Source organism: Argopecten irradians, chromosome 1 (genome assembly GCF_041381155.1).
Source record: "Argopecten irradians isolate NY chromosome 1, Ai_NY, whole genome shotgun sequence".
Classification (NCBI taxonomy): domain Eukaryota; kingdom Metazoa; phylum Mollusca; class Bivalvia; order Pectinida; family Pectinidae; genus Argopecten; species Argopecten irradians.
Genome location: NC_091134.1, coordinates 22,456,739 through 22,478,293, shown reverse-complemented (window position 1 = coordinate 22,478,293; position 21,555 = coordinate 22,456,739). Strand labels below are relative to the sequence as shown.

Here is a 21,555-nt window from a genome sequence, read left to right as displayed (position 1 = left end):
GTTATCCTGCTGTTACAGCTATCATAACAATCCTTGGCTATAAAATAGATAACAAATGTAGTATAGTATCAGAATCAATGACAACAATTAAAATCAAACTTTTCTAAATCTTTTATATTTTCGCTATTCTAAGCTAGTTAATTTTTTTTAACGTTTCGTAGCAAATTTAAATCAGTCACGAATTACACCAATTATTGTACACCAACTTTAGTTTGTTCATGCAATGATTTTTTACTATGCTTTTGTACAGGATTGAAAAGGGGATCATAGATTGGAGTTAAAAACACTTCCCGCCTCTCCCTGGGTTAAACCGGAAGTTAAGTTTAAACCGGAAGTTAATATTATACCTGTACGACAGGTGTTCCTCTGTAGGAGGCAGTTCACAGTTTGGCCGTGAAGTTCACACATTGGCAGTTTGTAGCAGAAATACGTTAGCTTATGACACTTTTTAACTTAAATATAGAAATGTGATAATTGAGATTCGTCATATGTCTGTTTGGATTCACCCCTTATGATAAGCGTCTACAAAAAGGGTAGGTGTTGAAACTTTAGTGTTTAAAACAACATTTCATACGATACTTTCTTGTATAACAATAGTTAGATAAAATGCTTTTTCTAAAAGTTCTTAGTTATCAGTATAGAAATCATTGCATAAAGAAATCTCTTAAATTAAGAATTTTCGCTTTTGCAAAAAAAAAAAAAAAAAAAAAAAAAAAAAATTAAAAGTATCCGTGTAATTTTGGTTTAATTAACATCATATAGATACAATCCCTTGTCAATGTGCTCTTCATCTGACCCAACCTGTTGATGTGAAGCGTGTTTCAAAATCATGTTTTATCACACACATATACCAGATTATATACAAAGTTCCGTCACTATAAAATGCATCATGTATTTTGATTTACTTGTTCTATAAGGGAAGACAGGGCAAAATTTATCATAGTGTAAATAATAAATAAACATCTGACTGGAATCCTTGGTGGTTTACATACTGTCTTTTATCCTCGATTGTAGCGAAATAAACTCACATCACACACGCTAGAAAACGTGGCCTTTACTCGATAAATTGAAAGATATTAATAATTATTTTATGATTACTACAGCTAAAACTTGTTAATGCATCAAACACTTAAGAATCTCTTGATTTTAATCTAATCACTTGGAAGTATTTCGACAAATGATTAATTTATCTGCTCTCTTCTTTTCATGTGAGTAACAAATATGGAAATCTTGAAATCTTTATATGATATATGAATAAACAGATTAAAAAAAAGCTTTATGCTTTCATTAACATGCACTGTTAGTATATAAGACAGAGTTCCATGGGTAGAGATTTGTTCAAGCAATGCTGAAACGAATCCATCTACACATAGCACGTTTACATAACAGAGAGCAAATACGAAGTAAAGCCATAAAGTGCATGTATCGAGGTATCGACCACATGCTGCTTGTATTTCGTATTAGAAACTTTTGTTACCTTTTAGATACTTTATAAATTACCAAGTCTGCAAAATACTTCAAATCAGTGTGGACATTAACTTAACTATGATTGACGGGTTGACATCTGAAGCATATGACTGTTACAAGCAAAAGTGAAGAAAAGAACAATCGATGAAATGCTATTGACGTTGCAGATGGCAATATTTTCTTCGACGGGATCAGGAAAGAACAAAAAACAATTAGAGTAAATGAACATACATGTTTGTATTGCATACCAAAACCTATCAGAGGTCGGTACTAATTGTTTTCGTGGCCCTAAATGAGCAGATACGTCAAAGTAATGGTGCTAAGTTTGTATTAGGAATTGGCTTAATGTATGTTTCACCTATAAAACACTATTAGTGTATAATTATAGCTGAAATACGGAGCAGTCACGCGTAATTGAGGGATGTCTCCACAGAGGCATTTTTAAATGCTCTAAACCATGTCAATTTTGATAGCTTTCTCTGTGACAGGGTATTCACTTAACCCAGCTATATCTACTGTAATGATTTGAGTTATAGGTTGCCATCTACCCTTCTACGGTTTTTTTTTATATTTTAGTTCAAATAGTCTGAAAAAATAAAATCGTTAGTTTTTCGAATGATTATTATCAGGGTGGAAAGTATGGTTCAAGTATATGATATTTGTCACACATATGTGTACACTAGTCATCGAAACGTCACACATAAAGTAATGGTTGTAAAACAGATATCATTACAGGAAATATCGTTAGGCGTTCGCTGAAACTTCAGTGGATTTAAAAGAGCCGTTTTCGAAAGAAGAACACAAAATATGCATACTCCAATCGAATATGATTCCTATTCTTATAATGTGACATGATGGTACTTAATTTCAATGTCTCCTTATTAAACATTACCTGATGGTTCTCAGGCAATCTTGTCAGATTACAATGACACTGTTCATTTTAATGTTTTGAAGCCATGCCATCAGCAGCGAAGATTTGGCTTGCCTTTTATGTCATTTGACTTCTTTTGTTTTGGAAGCTGAAAATGGAAAATGGAACTTTGGTTTCACTGTGCTTCGCATTTTCCATGCTTGTTTTTTTAAGTATTTTCAACAATACAAATTTTCTGTTCCTCGCATTTTCTGTGCGCTGTTGTTTTTTTTTCATCAATGCAAATGCAAAAAAAACTACTTGTACTTCAAGGTCTAGTGTTGACAGATACGTCGCCTTTGTAACACTCGGAATCCCTGACTCAAGCGTTTTATCTTCATATTGTAGATGAATTATTGAATTGATTTAAAAAAAAACTTCACTCCATCAAAATCCCAATGCTCGAGTAATGCACAATGATTAATTAGAACATTTTCCACACAATTAGCAATTGATAAAAATACCGATTACTTGATTAATCGTGTTACATGAGAAGTCTAAAAATAGCAACTACTTCCTGAAATTAGTTGCATTATACCTTATCGCACGGAAATCGCACGGTTTTTGGGATACTGAGGTATATTCGTGTTGTGTGTTCATGTAAAAGCGTCACTTTTGTTCTTTATTTCGTTATGCTATCACAATGACAATAACTGCCTAAGACATCGATCGGCACACCCTGCTTGGTCTCATGATACATTAGGGAAACCGGCCTTTTTACTCCTTTTATAGTGATAAAACTGTTAACGAAGAAATTTACGCAAGAGAAAAAGTTTCGCTTATCATGTGAAGGTCGCTTGATCGCGAAAATTTTCCATGTGAAAGTTTTATGCAAGAAAATCGCGCAATTAAGAACTCGCGAAAATATTCACATTTACACTATCACAAAAGAGAAATATGACATATTAATTACTTTCAATCAACTTTCTTTCGCGTAGGATTTTCTTTCGCGGAATTCGCGATCCAAATGAATTCGTGAAATTTTTATCTCCGCGAATAGGTCATTACTAAATACATATTGAACATAAATTCTAATTTATTTATTTTCATGCCGCGAAAAACAATCTCAGCGAACTAAAATCGCGAAATTTATTAGCCTCGAAAGAAATTTGGTTTACAGTACACTTTATATGATGGGGAGGTGAGTGGAATGCAACACACACGTTATTTGACGTGTTATTTACGTTAATTGACGGAGTTGTCATCAAGTCATATTGGAATGAGAGTAGTTTTTTCACTAATTAGACGTGTATTGTATGAAACATGTATGTTTGGGGGGGAGTTTATATGCTCGATAGAATATTCATGTAGCCTGCAAATTTAACAGATATTTAGTTATAGATTACCGCTAAGGCTGTCCTTGTTATCAAATGAGCAAGATGTCAGACGCTATGATGGATTTCAAAATAATGAGAATTTAATTCAGATTTGCATGTACGCTCTCTCCAATATTTATATAATCAGAACTCGACGAATGACAAATGACTGTATTTCGAAGCTGGAGTCTTGCTTCATGTGGTATGGTGGTCGAGTTAAAGATTTTACAACCGACACGCACTTTATTGATAGTGCAGTATGTAAATAAGTGCGAGCGAGGGGGCTAGATGGGTGTTAGTGATTATTTGTTAGATTTTAAATAATTTTTATACACTATTTGTACGTGGCTTTGACTCGTTCTAGGCTGATGGGGCAATGCATAAGTCAATGTGAGCGAGGGCTTGGTAGCAACAGCTTGTAAATGAATACTATGAATATTGTCAATACTGGGCCAACCAAATCAATATGTGGGGCGGAAATGTTCCAACACAAAACCAGACCTCTAGTCGTGTAACATAAGTAATGTTTCAGTTAACGCTGTTTTAATAGGACATTAACGCTACCGATGGACATGGTAATAACATGTTTACAATATAAGGTCAAAGGTCAACACCTTTACAAATTGTATCACACGAGGTCATGTTCTGATTTTCATTCATGATATTGTGGTGTTCTGTTGCATTTTTTTCCATATTAATGGTAACTTTTTCATGAACCACATTTCTCATAAAAAGAGGAATATCAACAAAATCCGTGAATCAGACTATAAACCACTTAATTATTCGAAAGATAGATACAATTGTCGCGTAATTTCGCCATGTCGCCATGAGCTCGAACTCCAATTCTACTTAAAATGGACAAGAATTCACAGTTATCAGTAAGAACCATTGAATAAATGATGTGGTTGAAAATAACATTGTTTACAGTAATCTAAAACGGTGAAACAAGTAGAAATATATGGAAAGATATACCTTTATCACTAGAAAAACAGGAGAATAGAGCAAGTGTTCCGGAGGAGTTACCGTTACATTGACATGGAACATAATGTTATTCTGATATTGTGTTGAGCCAGAAATAGACTATTTTTGTTGGATTAGTATCGAGTATAGATATTCTTTACTGACAAATCAGATCAGCATCCGTCTCTTTCTCAAAGATTGATGTGCTTTAAATCAAAACGGAGCAAACATAAAGACATGAAACAAATATCAAAATAGACAAAAAGTGATAAATATGAAACGAGCAAATAAAACAGCCAAAAAAAGAAAAAAATACTAAATGACTATGAAATAATACTCAAGAAAAATATTCATACCATATGATTTAGAAATTGTTATCATTATTTGTGTTTTCATAACCATTGTTCTTATAACACAGACAAATAAAATACACACATATATGTACGTTGTGTGGACTATCCAATAATTTGTATATATATGCCCCGATGTTGTCTGGAAGGTTAAGTAAAAGTACCCTAAGGTTACGACATCGGTATATCTGCCTCGAACTATTGTTACAGTATTGTGTCAGTCAAAATATGTACTAGATCTATCCATCTTATGAGTAAAGTTAATGTATTATGCATAACCCCTCTCCCTAGACGATGGTTATTGTACTGGCTGTGATCGATCGAGAAAACAATTGGATTTTTCTTTGATGTCTGAGATCGCACACTAGCTCTTTGAAGCCGAAATATATATCATTTTCACCTCGTTCTCGAAGAAGATTCTATCTCAAAAAAGTAAATGAATTATGAAAATAAAATAAAACCATTCAAATCGATTGGACAATAGAAATTAATCTAAAAGCACGTCGGTATTGCGACAAGCGAAAAAGCATAGGTAGATTTGACACACCGTTCTTTCCTTCAATGACACGGTCAAACTTAATATCACAAGCTTTGTTTTCCAATACAATTCTGGCGATTATAAACAAATACAAACTTATTTCAAACTTACTCTGGCTGTTAATAGGACTAATATAACTAATATTTCAAACTGGAAACATGAACGACTTTTCGATGTTTTAGCTTTATAGAAAGATATGAGTTGACGGACAACCTTGTTTTAAATGTCTTAAAGTGTGAAACTGTAACAGTTTTAAAAGCCAGCCTCATGGCGTGATCGGAACAAATACCATACCACTTTGCGATTAGACTATCATCACTAACATTTGTGTTTCCTACATTTGGGCGTCATCAATGAAGCATAAAACGGTCACTCTTCCGGAACACCCAAGTGTAGGTTTTATTGAGTTTTGTTTTAGTTGCATTAGCATGTGTGTCACGACTATGGTGTAATATGATATTTGTTTGTTTTTATATAAAAGACAAGGATTATTTTAGGCGTGGGTCTATTGGTTCGGACGAGGCACCCTATTTCTTTTGTCTGTCCAATGTCTGGATAATGTTGCTAATAATATCATGTCGGTTCTCTGACAAGTCTTAAATAGGATTGGTCTAAAACTAGTATCCGATCCGTTGGCCCATTGACAGCAGTCAAAAGACAGTTTTTGTTCTGAATATACATCGGCTCTTGCCTGACAATATTTTAAGATACTTCGCATGCATTTAGAAATACAGTTGGATTACATCTGAAATCCTGTCCGTTGTCGAAAATTTCTCGACTAGAAGTAAAGTTTTTTTCTGTTGTATTGAAGCTCCGTCGTTCTTCGACTTAATTTATGGCAGTACATTGATTTCTGCTAATTTGATGTACATTTTCTGACAACCCTTTCAACAACGTTTAAATTAGTGTTAAAATTACTATAATGTCTGCAAACCGTTTGAATGAACCTCGACTGTATTCTGAACACCATTGAGACAAAAGTGTCTGTGTGAGACTATATCGCGGTATCAAATGTATGTGGAGCAACTGTAACAGTGAACCGGCTCTGTTTCTATCAAACAAAATCGAACGATGTCTGTAAGAATTGACAGTCAGAATCAAGTCTGTTCAAACGTTATTATCGACATGAATAAACAATGCTTACATACATTTTGAGAGACATATATACGTCAAAAATAATTCATATTAACTATCTAAAAGGACGGTTCAAGGAGCTTGTCGGGAGCTTGTCGGTAATTATGTGTCTAGTCCATGGATAGATCGTGACCTCTATAAATTTGTATGCTGACCCTGGGGATCAATGATGCCTTATAATGCTTGACCGTTCAGTCCAGATACTGACCAACAACCATCGGTCATCGATTTGTACCATTTCAGAGGATAAAAACTTATTTTATGTGTCTATACTGTTGTATATCAACCAATACTCTCGATAAATTTATCTACTTATTTTTTTGTTTTTTAAAGAAATAACTATGATCGTACACGCACATATGAGCAGACCACACGAAATATGTGATGTAACAAAACTAGGGTACATTGTTTCATTTCCCTGTTGAGATAGGATTATTGATAAAGTAAAATATTATTAGTATTATGTGCAAAAGACTTTTTGTGGGGCAAGTATGCAATTGTATCTTATCTTAATGTGGAAAAACATTGAAAAATATTTTAAAAAAAATATCTGTAAATATAAACTCTATCCTCTATATAAGGAAAAATAGACATTGAAAAATACATGTATGAGATAATGAAAATTGGGCCATGATGATATGACACAATAATGATTGCAAACTAAAAGAAAATTTCTTGGGAGAGCAATTCCGAAACACGTGGTTCTGTCCTCCTGATATAAAACACCATAATAAAGATCTTGATTTGACAGGTGCTACTACTAGTATGTTGTCAAAACCCTGGTCATGACTGAATGTCAAAAACAGACGCATGGAGTTTGATTTACATACTTGTAAAAGTACACAAGGCACCATTTGTTCGTTCCCGAGGACAATACAGTATAGGTAGTTGTGTTGATCTATGATACAGGCTATTGGACAGTGTTACAAATGTAGCCTATGCAAAATGATCTCAATGTGTTATCGACATATCGAGGCACTCTTCGCTGCTTAGAGGCAAACTGGAAGAAATTAAACGGGGCTTCTGCTAGCTATAGCATGAACAGCTATGGAGCAACTGTGGAGCAACTGTAACAGTGGACCGGCTCTGTTTCTATCAAACAAAATCGAACGATGTCTGTAAGAATTGACAGTCAGAATCAAGTCTGTTCAAACGTTATTATCGACATGAATAAACAATGCTTCTTGAACAACTGGTCTGTACAGGAAATCCTGCATTCCTTATACACGCTCGTTGCCATCGAGTGTCTGACAAACAAGGTCAACACGTGCGGAAATAGATAGCCTGTTTCGTGTATTATATCCTATTTGATCCACTTAGTAAATTAGGGATTTCAAAGTTCGTCTAGTGAATGCCTTTTCAGTATTGTATATCCCGAGGTTACTAGAAATTTCTTAAGATATTGTGTGTAAACGTAGTGATTAAATGATATGCGTGTGTTGACTAGATATTTATTTTGACATTCACGTAATTAATAGTCTATTACAACGTTTTACTACAATATAGACATTTCAAATGATAAAATGATACATAAACTAAACCCCAACAAGTTATATATCTTGTCTTTCTATATATATATATATATAAATGAAATTTCATCCTACAACTATAAATACATAATAATATTCGGTGATGCACTCCAACACATATATTTCTAAAATCATAAATGAGCAAGAAACTGAACTTTTGGCGAGAAAAGCTACGTGGAAAGTTTGACTCTGTTGCTGACTATCTGCATTCTCTGTATGAATCGTAAAATGATAAAATATTTCCTGTGTTTGTTTTCCGCATTATTCTCCCCCACAGGGACCTGATTTTGATTCCTCTCTAAGTCACAGTTCCGCACGATTCTCCGGTAGTGTTGGTCTTGACTCGCTTCAACCCCATAAATGAAAGCGCGCAGTTTTCCTTCTCTGCAGTCGAGTGCATGCGTGCTGAACGGCCATTATGTCAAGATTTGGAAGTCCTAAATTATTCTGACTATGTTTATATAAATACATGGTCAGATGGGCCGCACGTCCCAACGGAAGGCAGGCAAGCCGTGATTCATCTTATGTAATACTGTCGGTTGCTCTGATGATTTCACCGAGATCGTTTTGAAAAGAAAAAACTCCTAGAATGGTGTTGGTTTGATGTTACAAAGCTGAGGATTCTGTTTATTTTAACGTTGATTGAACTGTCGTCTGTCTAGTGATGTAAATCTCACGGGACACTGACGTCTGCGCGACTTACATTGTATACTTAAAGTCAATCATATTTAGGGAATAGGGTCGAATGGACTTTTTGTGAACATCGTCTCACGAGACTCGGTTACAGTATCCAGCTGTCAGATAGCAGACATGTTTGTTGCTCATACGTTGCACTATTTGTTTGGCGAGAGAAGCGTTTTAATTCCATAAAAAGTTTGACTTCATATCGGTATTTTGCGTATGAGTTGAAAATCACGTAACTTTGAACCCCTGAATTCACCGGCATCATAGTATTGACATGCCAGTATGATTCAGAAACCAATCAGTTGATTTAAAGATATTCTGCCTCTGACATTTAATCCTAGAAAATTCTTTCATTCGATGATTTTAATTTAGAAAGTTCTCATCAAATTGCAAGTGATAATGACAAAGAGGACAGTAAAATGAGTATAGTAATTGTATTGGTATTCTGTAATACCCCATCAGAACCAGATAGAATCATTAGCCCTAAAATGTGGCGAGAGGGATTTAATGACATTTTCACCTTAACATTGAGTCATCGGTTCGTCGTTAAATGTTTTGTAGTTTGTGTTGGTTGGCCTTAATAGTATCATCCGAGTTGTATTTACGCATGCGCGGTGTCTCTGTGTGCACGTGTATCTTGTGTTTGAACTAGATGACATATTGGTCTAATATAGTTAGGACAGCGCGTGCGGGGAGTGACGTTTCTCTAAATGTGTATAATTGATCATAGCGATGGAGAAATAATTTTATGACCGATGGGGGATTCGAGATTAACGCAGCGGTTCACAGCGAGGCTTTCGTTACGACTTTAGTTCTCCTCTGGAGAAGCAGAATGGACTCTATAAAACAAGCGTTAAATATATTGAGTATCACTATTTATAGTCAAATAACCCCCTCATGCACAAATCGGTCTGTTGTCGATCTCTAGAGGCGGAAGATATGTGTTCCAGAAAATGAAAGCGTGATGTAGAATTACATACATGATGCAGGATATTACAGGTTGTTAGGCTGTTTCTCTCGAGTATGTCATCAAAGCCATTACAGAGATAAAGAATCCAAGTTAATTACCTCGGACGGATTTACTTGTAAATGACACGATATCAGATTACACACACAAAAAAATATTTAAGTTCAAATAACATAACGACCGTATTATAGTAATTTTTGTCACACGAAAAAATAATAAAAATAACTCATTGGAAATATGTTTATTGAAAGATTACACAAGGAGTCCGTGAGAAATGCAAAGAACACCTTGAAAAAATATGATCGGTTTGGAGGTAATTGAGTTGAAATATTCTATAAAGCATGCTATTACAATATTATACGGTACTTTCCATTACCACTAAAGAAGGTCTTTGCTCTCGAAAGCTGCTTTGAAAAAGAGACAGCTCAAAATGAAAAAGTCGAATCCCTCAATTTTAATCACAACTTATCGGGAGGAAAGCAAATGATTTCCATTCCGCGTCAATTACGAATCCCAATAGCGATAGCATAGAGACTTTAGGACAAATGGCATAGCTAGACAGAGGACACTCTCTTGAGACCATCAGACAATATGTCAACTTATTGCAATGATTGTCTCGTTTTACAGAGTCATTATGAGCCGACACATACGGCCGTGAACGAACCACTGCCGCCTAATTATAGAGTAAAGGGGAGTGCATGTTCGGGTTTCTCTTTGCACTCCGAAGACCCTCGGGACAGTAGCCATCTCTTTATCAATATGTGTAAGCATTGTAACAGACATTCCATGGACAAGCTTTGCCTTTATAGAGCGATATTGCAATATACTATGAATGAATAAAAGTCATAGTAAACGAATTGCGTTCGACACACTGTGTTCTCAGAAAATGTCAAGGAAAACCATTCGATATTGTGTTCCTCAACAGTGACATGCCTTAGAGCAACTTGGATGAAAAATAGAATGTGTAGCTAGGTATCATTGTACCAACAATCTTAAAAAGCCATTTCAAAAAAATGGCATTTTACATTATTTTTAATTCAATATTGCCAATTCTTTTGCACCAATCGAACTATTGCCGTTCTGTTTTAGGCGCTTTTCCGCCTCTATCCATGACTTCAACATCACTTATGAGTCCTAGAAGGGTGGAACAGCTTTACGAGTTTTATGAGTTAACTTTTATGAGTGTGGCTTAAATATAAAAATGGGTCTGGTGTATAAATCGTCGCACTTCATCGGGAAAAATGTTACATACCATGCTGTATGATGGGACGTTAAAGTATGACATCATTGTGTTGACATAGTCCGTTATAGACATCCTTCACTTTGAATTGTAAATAAAAAACTTACTCTATGAAAAACACATTGCATATTTATAATAATTAAAATGTTATTTCAGTCTTACTTCTTTTCAGTGAAAAAGAAAATAATTAATGCGATTAAAATACCATACCGTCAACCTTATAGGATATACATGTATAATATTGTTCTTTCATAGAATAATACATAACCAATCCCACGAAAATGATTCCCAAGATAAATTGATAGGAAAATAATAATCCTTAATTATCTGTAACAAGCGTTCCTACTCCCTCATTTCACACGTGTCAACACTGCACCCTTGTGGTTCCCGGTATGGTCTAAGAGCCTACTGAGCTGTCAAGTTTCCTTCAGGGAACGTTCCATGTAGAATCGCCTATAATTAGTGTAACCGAAACCATTTTAGTGTTTGTTCCTCGAAGTAATGATTCTCTGTTATTTCTAATTTCATTACATTTTGTCTCTTTTTTAACATTATAGGAATTTTGTCTTTGATATAATATTAGATAAGAATTATATTTCTGCTTTGGTGCTGTTATATGATTGATGTTAGATTGGACGCCATTTTTTCCTGTATGGAAATCACTGATAACAAAAAATGGACTTTATATGGCCTAAAGTCGACAGTTATATAGCGAAACACGAACCATCCATTCTATTTCTTTGATCCCTGTTATCCACAATCGGTAATATTCTTATTATCAGACTAAACCTAGATCGGCCATAGCATGATTGTATCCCTCAGCGTATCACACTCTCGCCATCTCAGAAAATCCTAATGGGCATTTGAATCGCTGTGCCACCATGCTTACATCTCGAGCACCCTTGAATCTAAGCTGATTGTACGTATGTTTATCGACCGAAGCGTTAAGAAGAGAGTGATTATTTTTGTTTCCATAATAGTGTACCGTTTTGCTTGTCATAACTATCGGTTGTTAATCGTACTTGCACGACATATGTTAGGAATCGCCTGAAGGACGAAACATTTTACAGGAACAGATGGCAGTCTGGTGTCTCCATAACCAATGCTCGCAATTACACGGTTCACAGCACCGTAATTAGGAATGGCCATTAAAGGAAACACTTTACAGTCCTAGATCTCGAGTGTGTGTCGAAATAACGTAATGGTTGCGTATATCGCGATTCATTTATTGAAATACTTAATTTAAAAAGACGTTGATTAATTGATATTATTGATTTTTTAAAAAGTAATTAGTGTGCCGGCTGTACATGTAATTGATTTCATCACCCTCTCAGTTCAACTGGGGAATCAAACTCTCAAAACACAATTATCTTTTAGACTTATTCAATATTTATAACTATAACAGAAATATTTATGATTCGTTCATATTGAAAACAAAAGGTCAAGACCTCTAAAGCTTAGTATGTTGTATCCAATTAGTCCTCCAATTCAATCTGGTTGTATGTAAATGCTTTTCTTATCTGAAGCTTTCAATTGATTTCGTAGATGTAACAATTTGTGTTTGTTACATGAGGATTATAAAGGAAGGAAACTCCAAGATCACATATTATTTTTTTTTTCATTTTAAATGTGTTAAATAAATTCTATATACATTGTAATAATCTCTAGACAAATGTTTTTAATAGGGACCGGTCATTTGAAATATCTGTGTTTTCTTCTCCCGTAACTCAATACCGCACACATGTATCATACAAATAAATAGAATCATTTCTTTGCTTTAAAACCGCTCTGACTCAGTGGCATTGTCGCTTGCATTTCATAGAGTTGTTTTAAAAGCATAACCAAAAAGTTATACGGTAACTCTAGTCCTATGAAATTACCAATACACTTGTTCGATTAAAGCAACTTCTCAAATGCAATACAAGTGTCTGTGCTCTGTTGTACTAACTTCTTTTGTCTCATTTTGCTTTCATTAATTGTTCCAGGTGTTGGAGTTCGCGGCCTTGACATCCCCGCCGGGAGCCCCACGCAGAAATATTGAGAATGCTGTCATTTGGTTGGTCTTGATTGAGTCTCTGTGTCTGCCCCATCTTCTCTGGATCGTCAGCACGCGCTATCGGCATGCATTCGTCTATATATGGCGTGTGCGCGTGCTTCGGAGACCAGCTGAGGAAGAAGAGGGTATGATATGATGTTTATATCTATGAAGGAATGTTGTCACATGAGAAAGAAAAAGGAAAGAAATGATGAAAAAAAAATGAAAAAAAGTGTTCTTGGTCATCTGATACAATTGGTTACACATCATATATCTAAGACTCAAACTGCTTAGAAAGCCTTAGACACATGTTGACAAAGCTACCAGAAGCTGGTTAGTTATTTTATAGAATTATTTCGCCAACATCATTGCTTTAAAATGAATTTTTAGAAATGTAACTTAGTCAAAAGTTTATGTTATTTCTTTCGCCTTCTGTGTTTAGTAAAACGAAACCTAAAATAGTTCATGTCACCAATGGCAACCTTTAGAAGTGCTTCCAAAGTTGAGTTATGCATTTTATAATATTTATTCCATGACCCTTCCCCGAAGCATATGTCCAAGAGACTATCCATCTTGTATTGTGTACTCCATAATGCTAATTAATGCTTAAGTAAAAACAAATGATAATCTGGCAGCGGCTTAGCTGGCCAAGGGATAATATATCTAAGGTAACTTTTTATCTTACAAATATGATCAGATGCCTTGAAATTAATTTCTTCTTCCAATTAATTTGTGATATTTCTAATTAAATCCTCCTTCTGGTATGCCCTTGGGTGAAGCTCGGGTTTGACGTCAGTGAAGTTTGTTCAAAGTTTAACAAGGCATGGTCGACCTTCACCAAGGCAACATACCAAAAGTACAAAACACTAAAACAATGTCGATATTGCTGCAGTCATCACGAAATTGCTCATCAACATCGACCTATGTGCACTTCACATGATCACATAATCACTGAAAATCATAGAAGATTCATAACGATAATGGCAGAAATTAATTGAAATGTTGCGATTCAGCATTTGTGCTGGAAAAAGCATTCACTACAACATGTACCTAAAACATTATTTTTCCTCGAAAACACTTATTCCTCCACACAAGAACGCATTAGAAATGTCATTAAAGAATCTAAGTAAACATTCATGCCAACTAATGTCAAAGTTAAATATTGAGGAAAATTTATTTACACCAAACTTCATATGGTATATCAGATGGGACAAAATGAACACGATTTAATGAAAATAAGAATGTACTCTTTCTTATTCTGTTTCTATTTAAACAACGTCAAAATACAAAAAAGATGGAAGTTATATATAAAAAGGCATAATGTTTCAGAAATAGTAATGCATTTTTCGATTTATTATTTCTGTCATGTAGGTAGGCGTTAAAATTGTACCTGCTGCTCCCATTTTATGGTCGTAAAAGACGACTAAATTTGTAATCTTATCTTTTCTCATCGTCCTAAATGACTTTCCTCTTCCTAACGTCTCCCTTGAAACCACCTCACTTTTGGTCTAGTAAAACAACTGCATAGTCTATGACGGAGTGATGTGTACTTGTTCCGTGTATCTGGCTGTATTCTCCAGTGGGATAGCGCTATAAAACGGCAAAAGTTACACTATTACAGAGGCAAACAACACGAACATGTTATTGTGTCCAAAATCGTCTCGCACTTCACACACAATCAATGCATTGCAAACACATGAGGCTTCTAGCTGTTAATATGACGGTAATCTAACCAACCAACCAACCAACCTTTCTTAAATTTATTTTTTCAGATCCTGCCGCTTGCACTTTGAAGTCCTACCTACGAACAGCACAGCATTTGAATGGAACCGGTACTCGGTCTACACCTTCTGGTACGTTACCAAGGCAACATACTGAAGAGACGATACAGGCAGGCGTCAATCCAAATACCAACAGACAGCTCCCCCTATCGGATATTGGCACAATCGCTCGACAGCAGAACCAACGGTATCGGCAACGACCTGACAACTCGATAGACGCACAGTCAACTGCGTTCGCAGCCACATCTGGTCCACTCCATCAACATTCTCCAATCGTCCAACACGTTCAGCGGGCTCCTTCCGCAGTTTCTTCGCATGCATCACCGATTCAAAAACATTTAGCAGATCATTCAAAGCCCGATAACACGATCACATACCTTGACGCTACCAAGGAGGTAGATCTGGCGCGTTCAGCTTCTGCTTGTTCGCGCAACGACTGGAAAGAGCAAATGCGCAAGAAGCATTTGCCTCCAATCTTTGTAAATGAGGCGTTTGATAGTGGCGAGGCAAATAGGGCTCGAAATAAACATGAGGTTGTCACACGTGCGCATGCGCGAGAGGACAGCAGTAGCCTACATTTCTATTTATCTGGTGATTACCATCCGGACAACCTTAACACAGATAGTCTACCCAGGAAGCGTCACCTGTTCCACGAACGCAGCGAAAGTGAGGGTGTCAGTGGACAATACGATGAAGGCGATATAGAAATGATTCTTGATCAAAGTCAGTCAAATCGGACTAGCGTAGAGGTGCACAGCACACGGACACATTTGTCAAGCTTTAAATCAATTCAACAAAAGAAGCATTCTAGATCGTCAAGTGTGGGACGAGATAGTGACGGCGATAATCTATCCAATGGTAACCTCCCTGACGTCATATCAAACGGCGTGAAGTCTTCAGACAACTCGGACCATGAAAATGACGTCCATCCGAATCCTTACTTACAACATGTCCGTAAATCAAGCCAATGTTCTAGTCAAGTGCAGTCAGATTGCAGTGAATCGCGTGCATCTTTCGATGACGTAGATGTGAGCGATCTCCTTGCTGACTCAAGTCGCCAGGTGGATGCGCGTGCATATCGGACCGACGGTGACGGAGATGCAAGGTCGAGTCTGTACAAAGCGGAGGAACTAGCAATGGATTTATCTTATTCAGAGCCATCATCACATTTAGAAATAAATGACGGTATCGCCAGAGTTATTCCCCCTTCTCAAAATGCAATAGAAACAGTCGAAGAAAGGTTTTCTAGGAACTTGTCGGACAGTTCTTCGCGTGATAGTTATTTTTCAAGACAAAATGAACATACTCCGACATTTGATTATTCGGTAAACACGGTCTCGCCTTATCAAAATAAATCTGACATCCGCATTTCACGGGTGTATATGGCAGACCATAATGACAGGCGAAACATTGAGAGTCCGCGAAGCAATACATCGACGCCATTATCTTTCACTTTTGACCCGGATATTGATCGAGGTTTTGAGGAAGCTCTTTCTGTAGGGTGTCCGGGGACCCCTTCTGTTTGTGGTACGATTCCTGGGTTCGATTCCGTTACGGAAGGCTCCGAGGATGGATCGAGCGTGTTTCCTGCAGATTGTAATGTTTCACTTGAAGAAGATCCGTTTCGAACACATGCAGTTGTATCAAAAAGTTTCTCGGACACACGAAGTACTGGAAGTAGTGAAAATCCATTTGATTATCTGCCATCTTTAAAATACGAAAATGTTAATCCTAATAAGTATTCAGAGCTAGTAGACAAAGCAAGTTGTAGTCCCGTATCTGATATAATGGTGAATTCCACATCCGAGGCGGATCATGGGGATTCTGGATTTAATTCCGGACTAGAGAGTTCCGTACTTGTTAATCAGGGATCTAACGTTTTACCTGCATGTTCCCGCGACGATGCACGTGCTCGTCAGAGCTCGTCGCCTTGGCCCGAGGAAGTTTCTGTTTGGCCAAATGACGAAACAAATACTCAACAAGGTTTCGAAAACGATTTTTCTGAGAATTTACCGCGTGATGTCACTTCCGGTCTAAACACACATGACACAGAAGCAGTATATTTCTGATATTAAAGGCAATATGAAAAAGTTCCGTCTTAAAATTAGGGTATATAACCCTTCGTATTACTGGTGGCCTTGCAGAAACGGAATGACACAGTTTGTTAATTTGGAAATGATCGGTGGTACGACCATTTATTCATTTTTGTTATAACGAAAAGCTTTATTTCGAAAATGATTTATGTATGTGATGCATAATCGTAATTTTAGTTTTTCGGATTTTTTTCTTTTTATTTAGCATTTTATTTCATTTGACGAGTCATAACATATTTAAACTAGTTTTTGTCAGTGTTTAAATTCATTCTTTTATTATATGTCATTAAGTATTTATCGGCCTAAAGTTGATTATTGCTATCTCTTTTATACCAATATCACCAAGGAAAGAATCACATGCAAGTTGTGTTGTGAAGTGATCTGCTATTTGGTTTTCTGTTAACGATTCATCCAATGTTTTTTTTTCTAAACATTCGTTGAAATATACAAATACAGCAAAAAATATCAAGTTTTGTCTAAATTCTGCATAGATCTGTCTTATTAGCCTTCGTGATATTGTCACTTGCTGGGTAAAGTTATTAAACTACATGTATATTCGATTTTGTTATTTTATCATCATTACAATAACAATGTCATTCAATATCAATTGAGCTGAAAAGAAGTCCAATTAGAATGGAAAATAATGTGAAAGGTCGTGCATTGAGAGCTCTTCTAGATTAGAACTAATACGGGAGTTGTAGAGTTGACAAAAATACTATCAAATGAGGCATCGCTTATTCAAACTTTTCAATCTTTGTTTGAATTAAACCTTTGAATTTTGACTTCAGCTATTTCAAATTGACATAAATTCAATAGTTTGCAATGGCAGCTAATGGTGAAAAGCATGATAGATTTCGGAATCGTGATGTAAATATAACTAGACTACTAAAAACTGGTAAATCTACATTACTATGTTCTTTTTTGAAGCTTCACAGTCAAACTTTTATTATTCTTCTTTTCTGGATGCCGTAACTTACTTGTTTTTTTCGTTAGAATAAATAGCCATTCATTTGTGATTTTTTTCTTCTTCTTTAACGATGGATTCTATACGTTAAGGTATAATTTTGTTTTGTTATGCCAGTCATATTCTACCCATATAATGTCAGATTCGGACAATGAGAAAATAGTGCTTCATTATTAAAGACAGATTCGGTGTCTAGGATAACATGCATATCCCCAGGTATATCGTTATTGCAATTAATCCATTTATATGTTATTTTACATTTTAAATGATGTTTAATGTTTATTGTTTAACTTATTGAATGTATTGATAATTCAGCTTATTTATCCTTCACCTTATTACTGTTGTGTTTTTTTCTCTGATACTTTGTTGTGCTATTGGTAGATTTGCACTTCCTATCCTTCTAATTTCCATTCTCGACCATATTCCCTGATCGTTTTGTCCTGATAACTACATATTTTCATACTGTTGGGTCTTATTATTTGATGTTTCAATAACAATTGTATATATATATGTGGAAACAGAATTATTATCTCGCGTGAGAAGGATCTCTTAGCCAAAAATTGTCATGAACATTCACAACAGATGTTTATAATAATGTGTCAAATCATTCTCAGCATTATCACTTTGTTTTCCCTGGTACCCAAGACGGTCGTTTCACATTTTTGTTAATCAACAAATATGAACCACTTGTTAAAGATGCTCCACCGCCGACAGAGCATAAATGATATTCATCATTTGAACAATAATTGGTGTTAAATCGTGTAGATATATGTCTAATTAACACAAAAAATAATATAAAATAATTTATTTCGCCTTTGGTGCATGCGCAATCAGTACTTCATTCCATATAGGATATAGTGACACAGAATTTTTTCGGGATGTAGTTAATTATTTTTCATATTTTTAACTTTAAGTAAAAGTAGAAGCTCAAACTTTTCAATGGTTCTAATGGTGTAAAGTAAGTAACTTTTGTAACCGAAGAAAAATACTAAATCGTCTGCTCCTGTTTTTGACAGTGAAAAAATGCCATTTGTCGGCGGTGGAGCATCTTTAAATATTTATTTCCAACATTGATATTAGTTGGTGCTCAGTCGGAAGTATTTGAGAATTTCAGTTCCTCGGAATTAGGCTTACCCAAAACTATTGGGTAGGTTCTAAAGGTTCTGTTCTAACTATTATGTTTTGTTTTATCGTAAGTTAGTTTTGTCGACTTTAAAATTTAATAGTTTTTTATGTGGGATTACTGTGTTTGCAAACATATGTTTAATCAAATTTTCGTAAAGCGAGGAATCGTGTTAAATCTAGTCAATGCCTACCTTGTATAGCTGCCATCAAACGCTTTTGTCAAAAGTGGATAATTGGGAAATTCTACAAGCTCTTGTAGTAGATCATTTAATAGTGACTCCCAATGCTTTGAAATGATAATCAGCTATTTAACATATCGACATCTTTCAATATATCTAGAAAATTTTGCTTCAATAATTTCATCTTTACACATACAATGTATCTTGAAGATTTATTCATAATACCTTGCTAATGCAATTAGCTAGGCCTATATGGTACCAGACCTTTAGATCTATAAGAAATGCCAAATACTTTGATGGATGTCGGGATAAACAAACGGAAAGCACCCTGCGCTAACTGTATGAAACACTTGTTATATTTATTTATTCTGTACTCTCTTGTGTTCAGTGATTTTGTTTAAATGTCAATCAAATCAAAAATAAACTTATCAATTGTAAACTACCAGTGCTTTATTCTGTTGTGTTATCTATTTGATACGTCCAAGAGGCTATACAACATCATACGACGCCTTTTGGTACAATTAACACACTTTCATACTATATCTAAAATGTTCTCGATTGCTGCAGACAAGACATTATCATCATTTGTAACAATTACTATATCTACATGACTTACACAGAAAACAAAAAATTGTATCTAGTGAATTATATTTATCAATGTTTTATTCGTTGCTATACATGGTTCCATGAGTTGTCCACTAGTGCAATATTAGAAGGTGTCAGTATGTTTTACGGATATTTTAGGTCAGTAATCGACCATGGGTTTAGTCGAGTCTGCGGTTGCAAATGTCCATATAACTTGCTATCGAAATTTGGCATCAAAATGTATCGTCCACAATATCTTTCAATGTTTTCTTTAACCACCCATCGAAACTTCAATCAACTTAATTGAAGCTTCCCCTAGTCTGTTTGGTGCTTCTAAATATTTGAATTCTATTAGGAAATGCTGTTTTGCTCTCAAGGATTTCTTCTGTTTACCCGATGAAATTAATCTTGTTGCTAACACGCTTACATATCGTGTAGGTGCTGGGCATTCAGAATTTTACAAATGGTCGGTCTGACCAAGGGGTCTGGGGAAATATGCCAAAAGTATGCTTAATTAAAGGGAGATAACACAACAATATATAGTCGGAAGGTATTCCGCTCATATTTACATAAACTTATTCTTATGTAGTAGGGGTTTGATATTGCAATGTTTACCTCTGTTAAGATGAGTCCTTTCTTTGAAAATCAGTTGCCTTCAAATAATTCATAATTCAGATACAGGAAATAAAAAAAATCAAATCAAGTGAACTTTCTAGTCTTAGTTTATTAAATATTTTTACTTTTCTATCGTACAAAAACAGCTTTTAAATACTTATTTATATACACATGCATGTTAATAATACAGTTTTTAATATCAGATCGATAATTTATATAAAAGATCTATGTATATTTTGAGTAAATAATGATATCACAGACAATGTTTCTGGCTTGTACACACATCATACACTACAGTTAACCACACAACCAACTCACATGTAAAGTCTTACAACCACACCCATACAATCTGATGGTCATCTGATGCCTTAATATATCAAGATGATACTAATTTCATACTGATAAATGTTGATATTGATATTTTCGATGGCAGAAAATCTTCAAAAGTGAAAAAAGTGTATCTCTTTCATGTTTGCAGTTGAAAGATTTTTAACAGAAAATGCTGTTTTATATTTATGAATACAATTCAATCCCCAAAGAGCTTTCCATTCCTATGATGTTTAATAGTTATCACAAAGAATCATTACAAATATGGGGGATAACTCTGATTCATGTTGACCCCAGAGGGCAAATTAAAGGTTGAAATGTATTCACCAGTTAATAAGTATTTCTATCAGTTATTCTTCAAAGCATAACAACATTCATCATACCAGGCTTTATGACCATTCTTTCTTACCATGCACTTAAACAAAACTCACAAAAACACAAATTTTACAATTATCTCACTAAGATGCAAATTTATATTTTTGTCTACTTTTTCTCCAATGAAAATAAAACAAGTGAAAATTCAAAGTCTGCAATACAAACTTCATCCAGATCATATACACTGTTGGGTAATTTATCTTTAAATACTTTGCCTAACATTGAAATACTGAACTGTACCTTCAACATCCAACGACCTGTCAGACCTAAGGGAGATAACTCCCAGTAATAAATAGGCAATGAGTTTACAATTGTTTTCAGGAATTTTAATATTTTATAATCTTCTAAACCATGTTTGTTCAATGCTTTTTCTCATTCAAA

At 35.1% G+C, this 21,555-nt stretch overlaps 1 protein-coding gene across 2 annotated transcripts in view; it reads left to right on the top strand.

Annotated features, from left to right (window-relative positions):
* The window catches only part of LOC138321080 (uncharacterized), a 42,760-nt gene extending 23,046 nt beyond the window's left edge, over positions 1–19,714 (top strand). For both annotated transcript variants that reach the window (XM_069264493.1, XM_069264502.1), the window contains 2 exons: positions 13,081–13,276; positions 14,903–19,714. In XM_069264493.1, the coding sequence (XP_069120594.1) occupies positions 13,081–13,276; positions 14,903–16,980 (2,274 nt within the window). In that variant the 3' untranslated portion in view covers positions 16,981–19,714. The remainder of the gene's footprint in view (positions 1–13,080; positions 13,277–14,902) is intronic.
* The last annotated feature ends 1,841 nt before the right edge of the window (positions 19,715–21,555 follow it).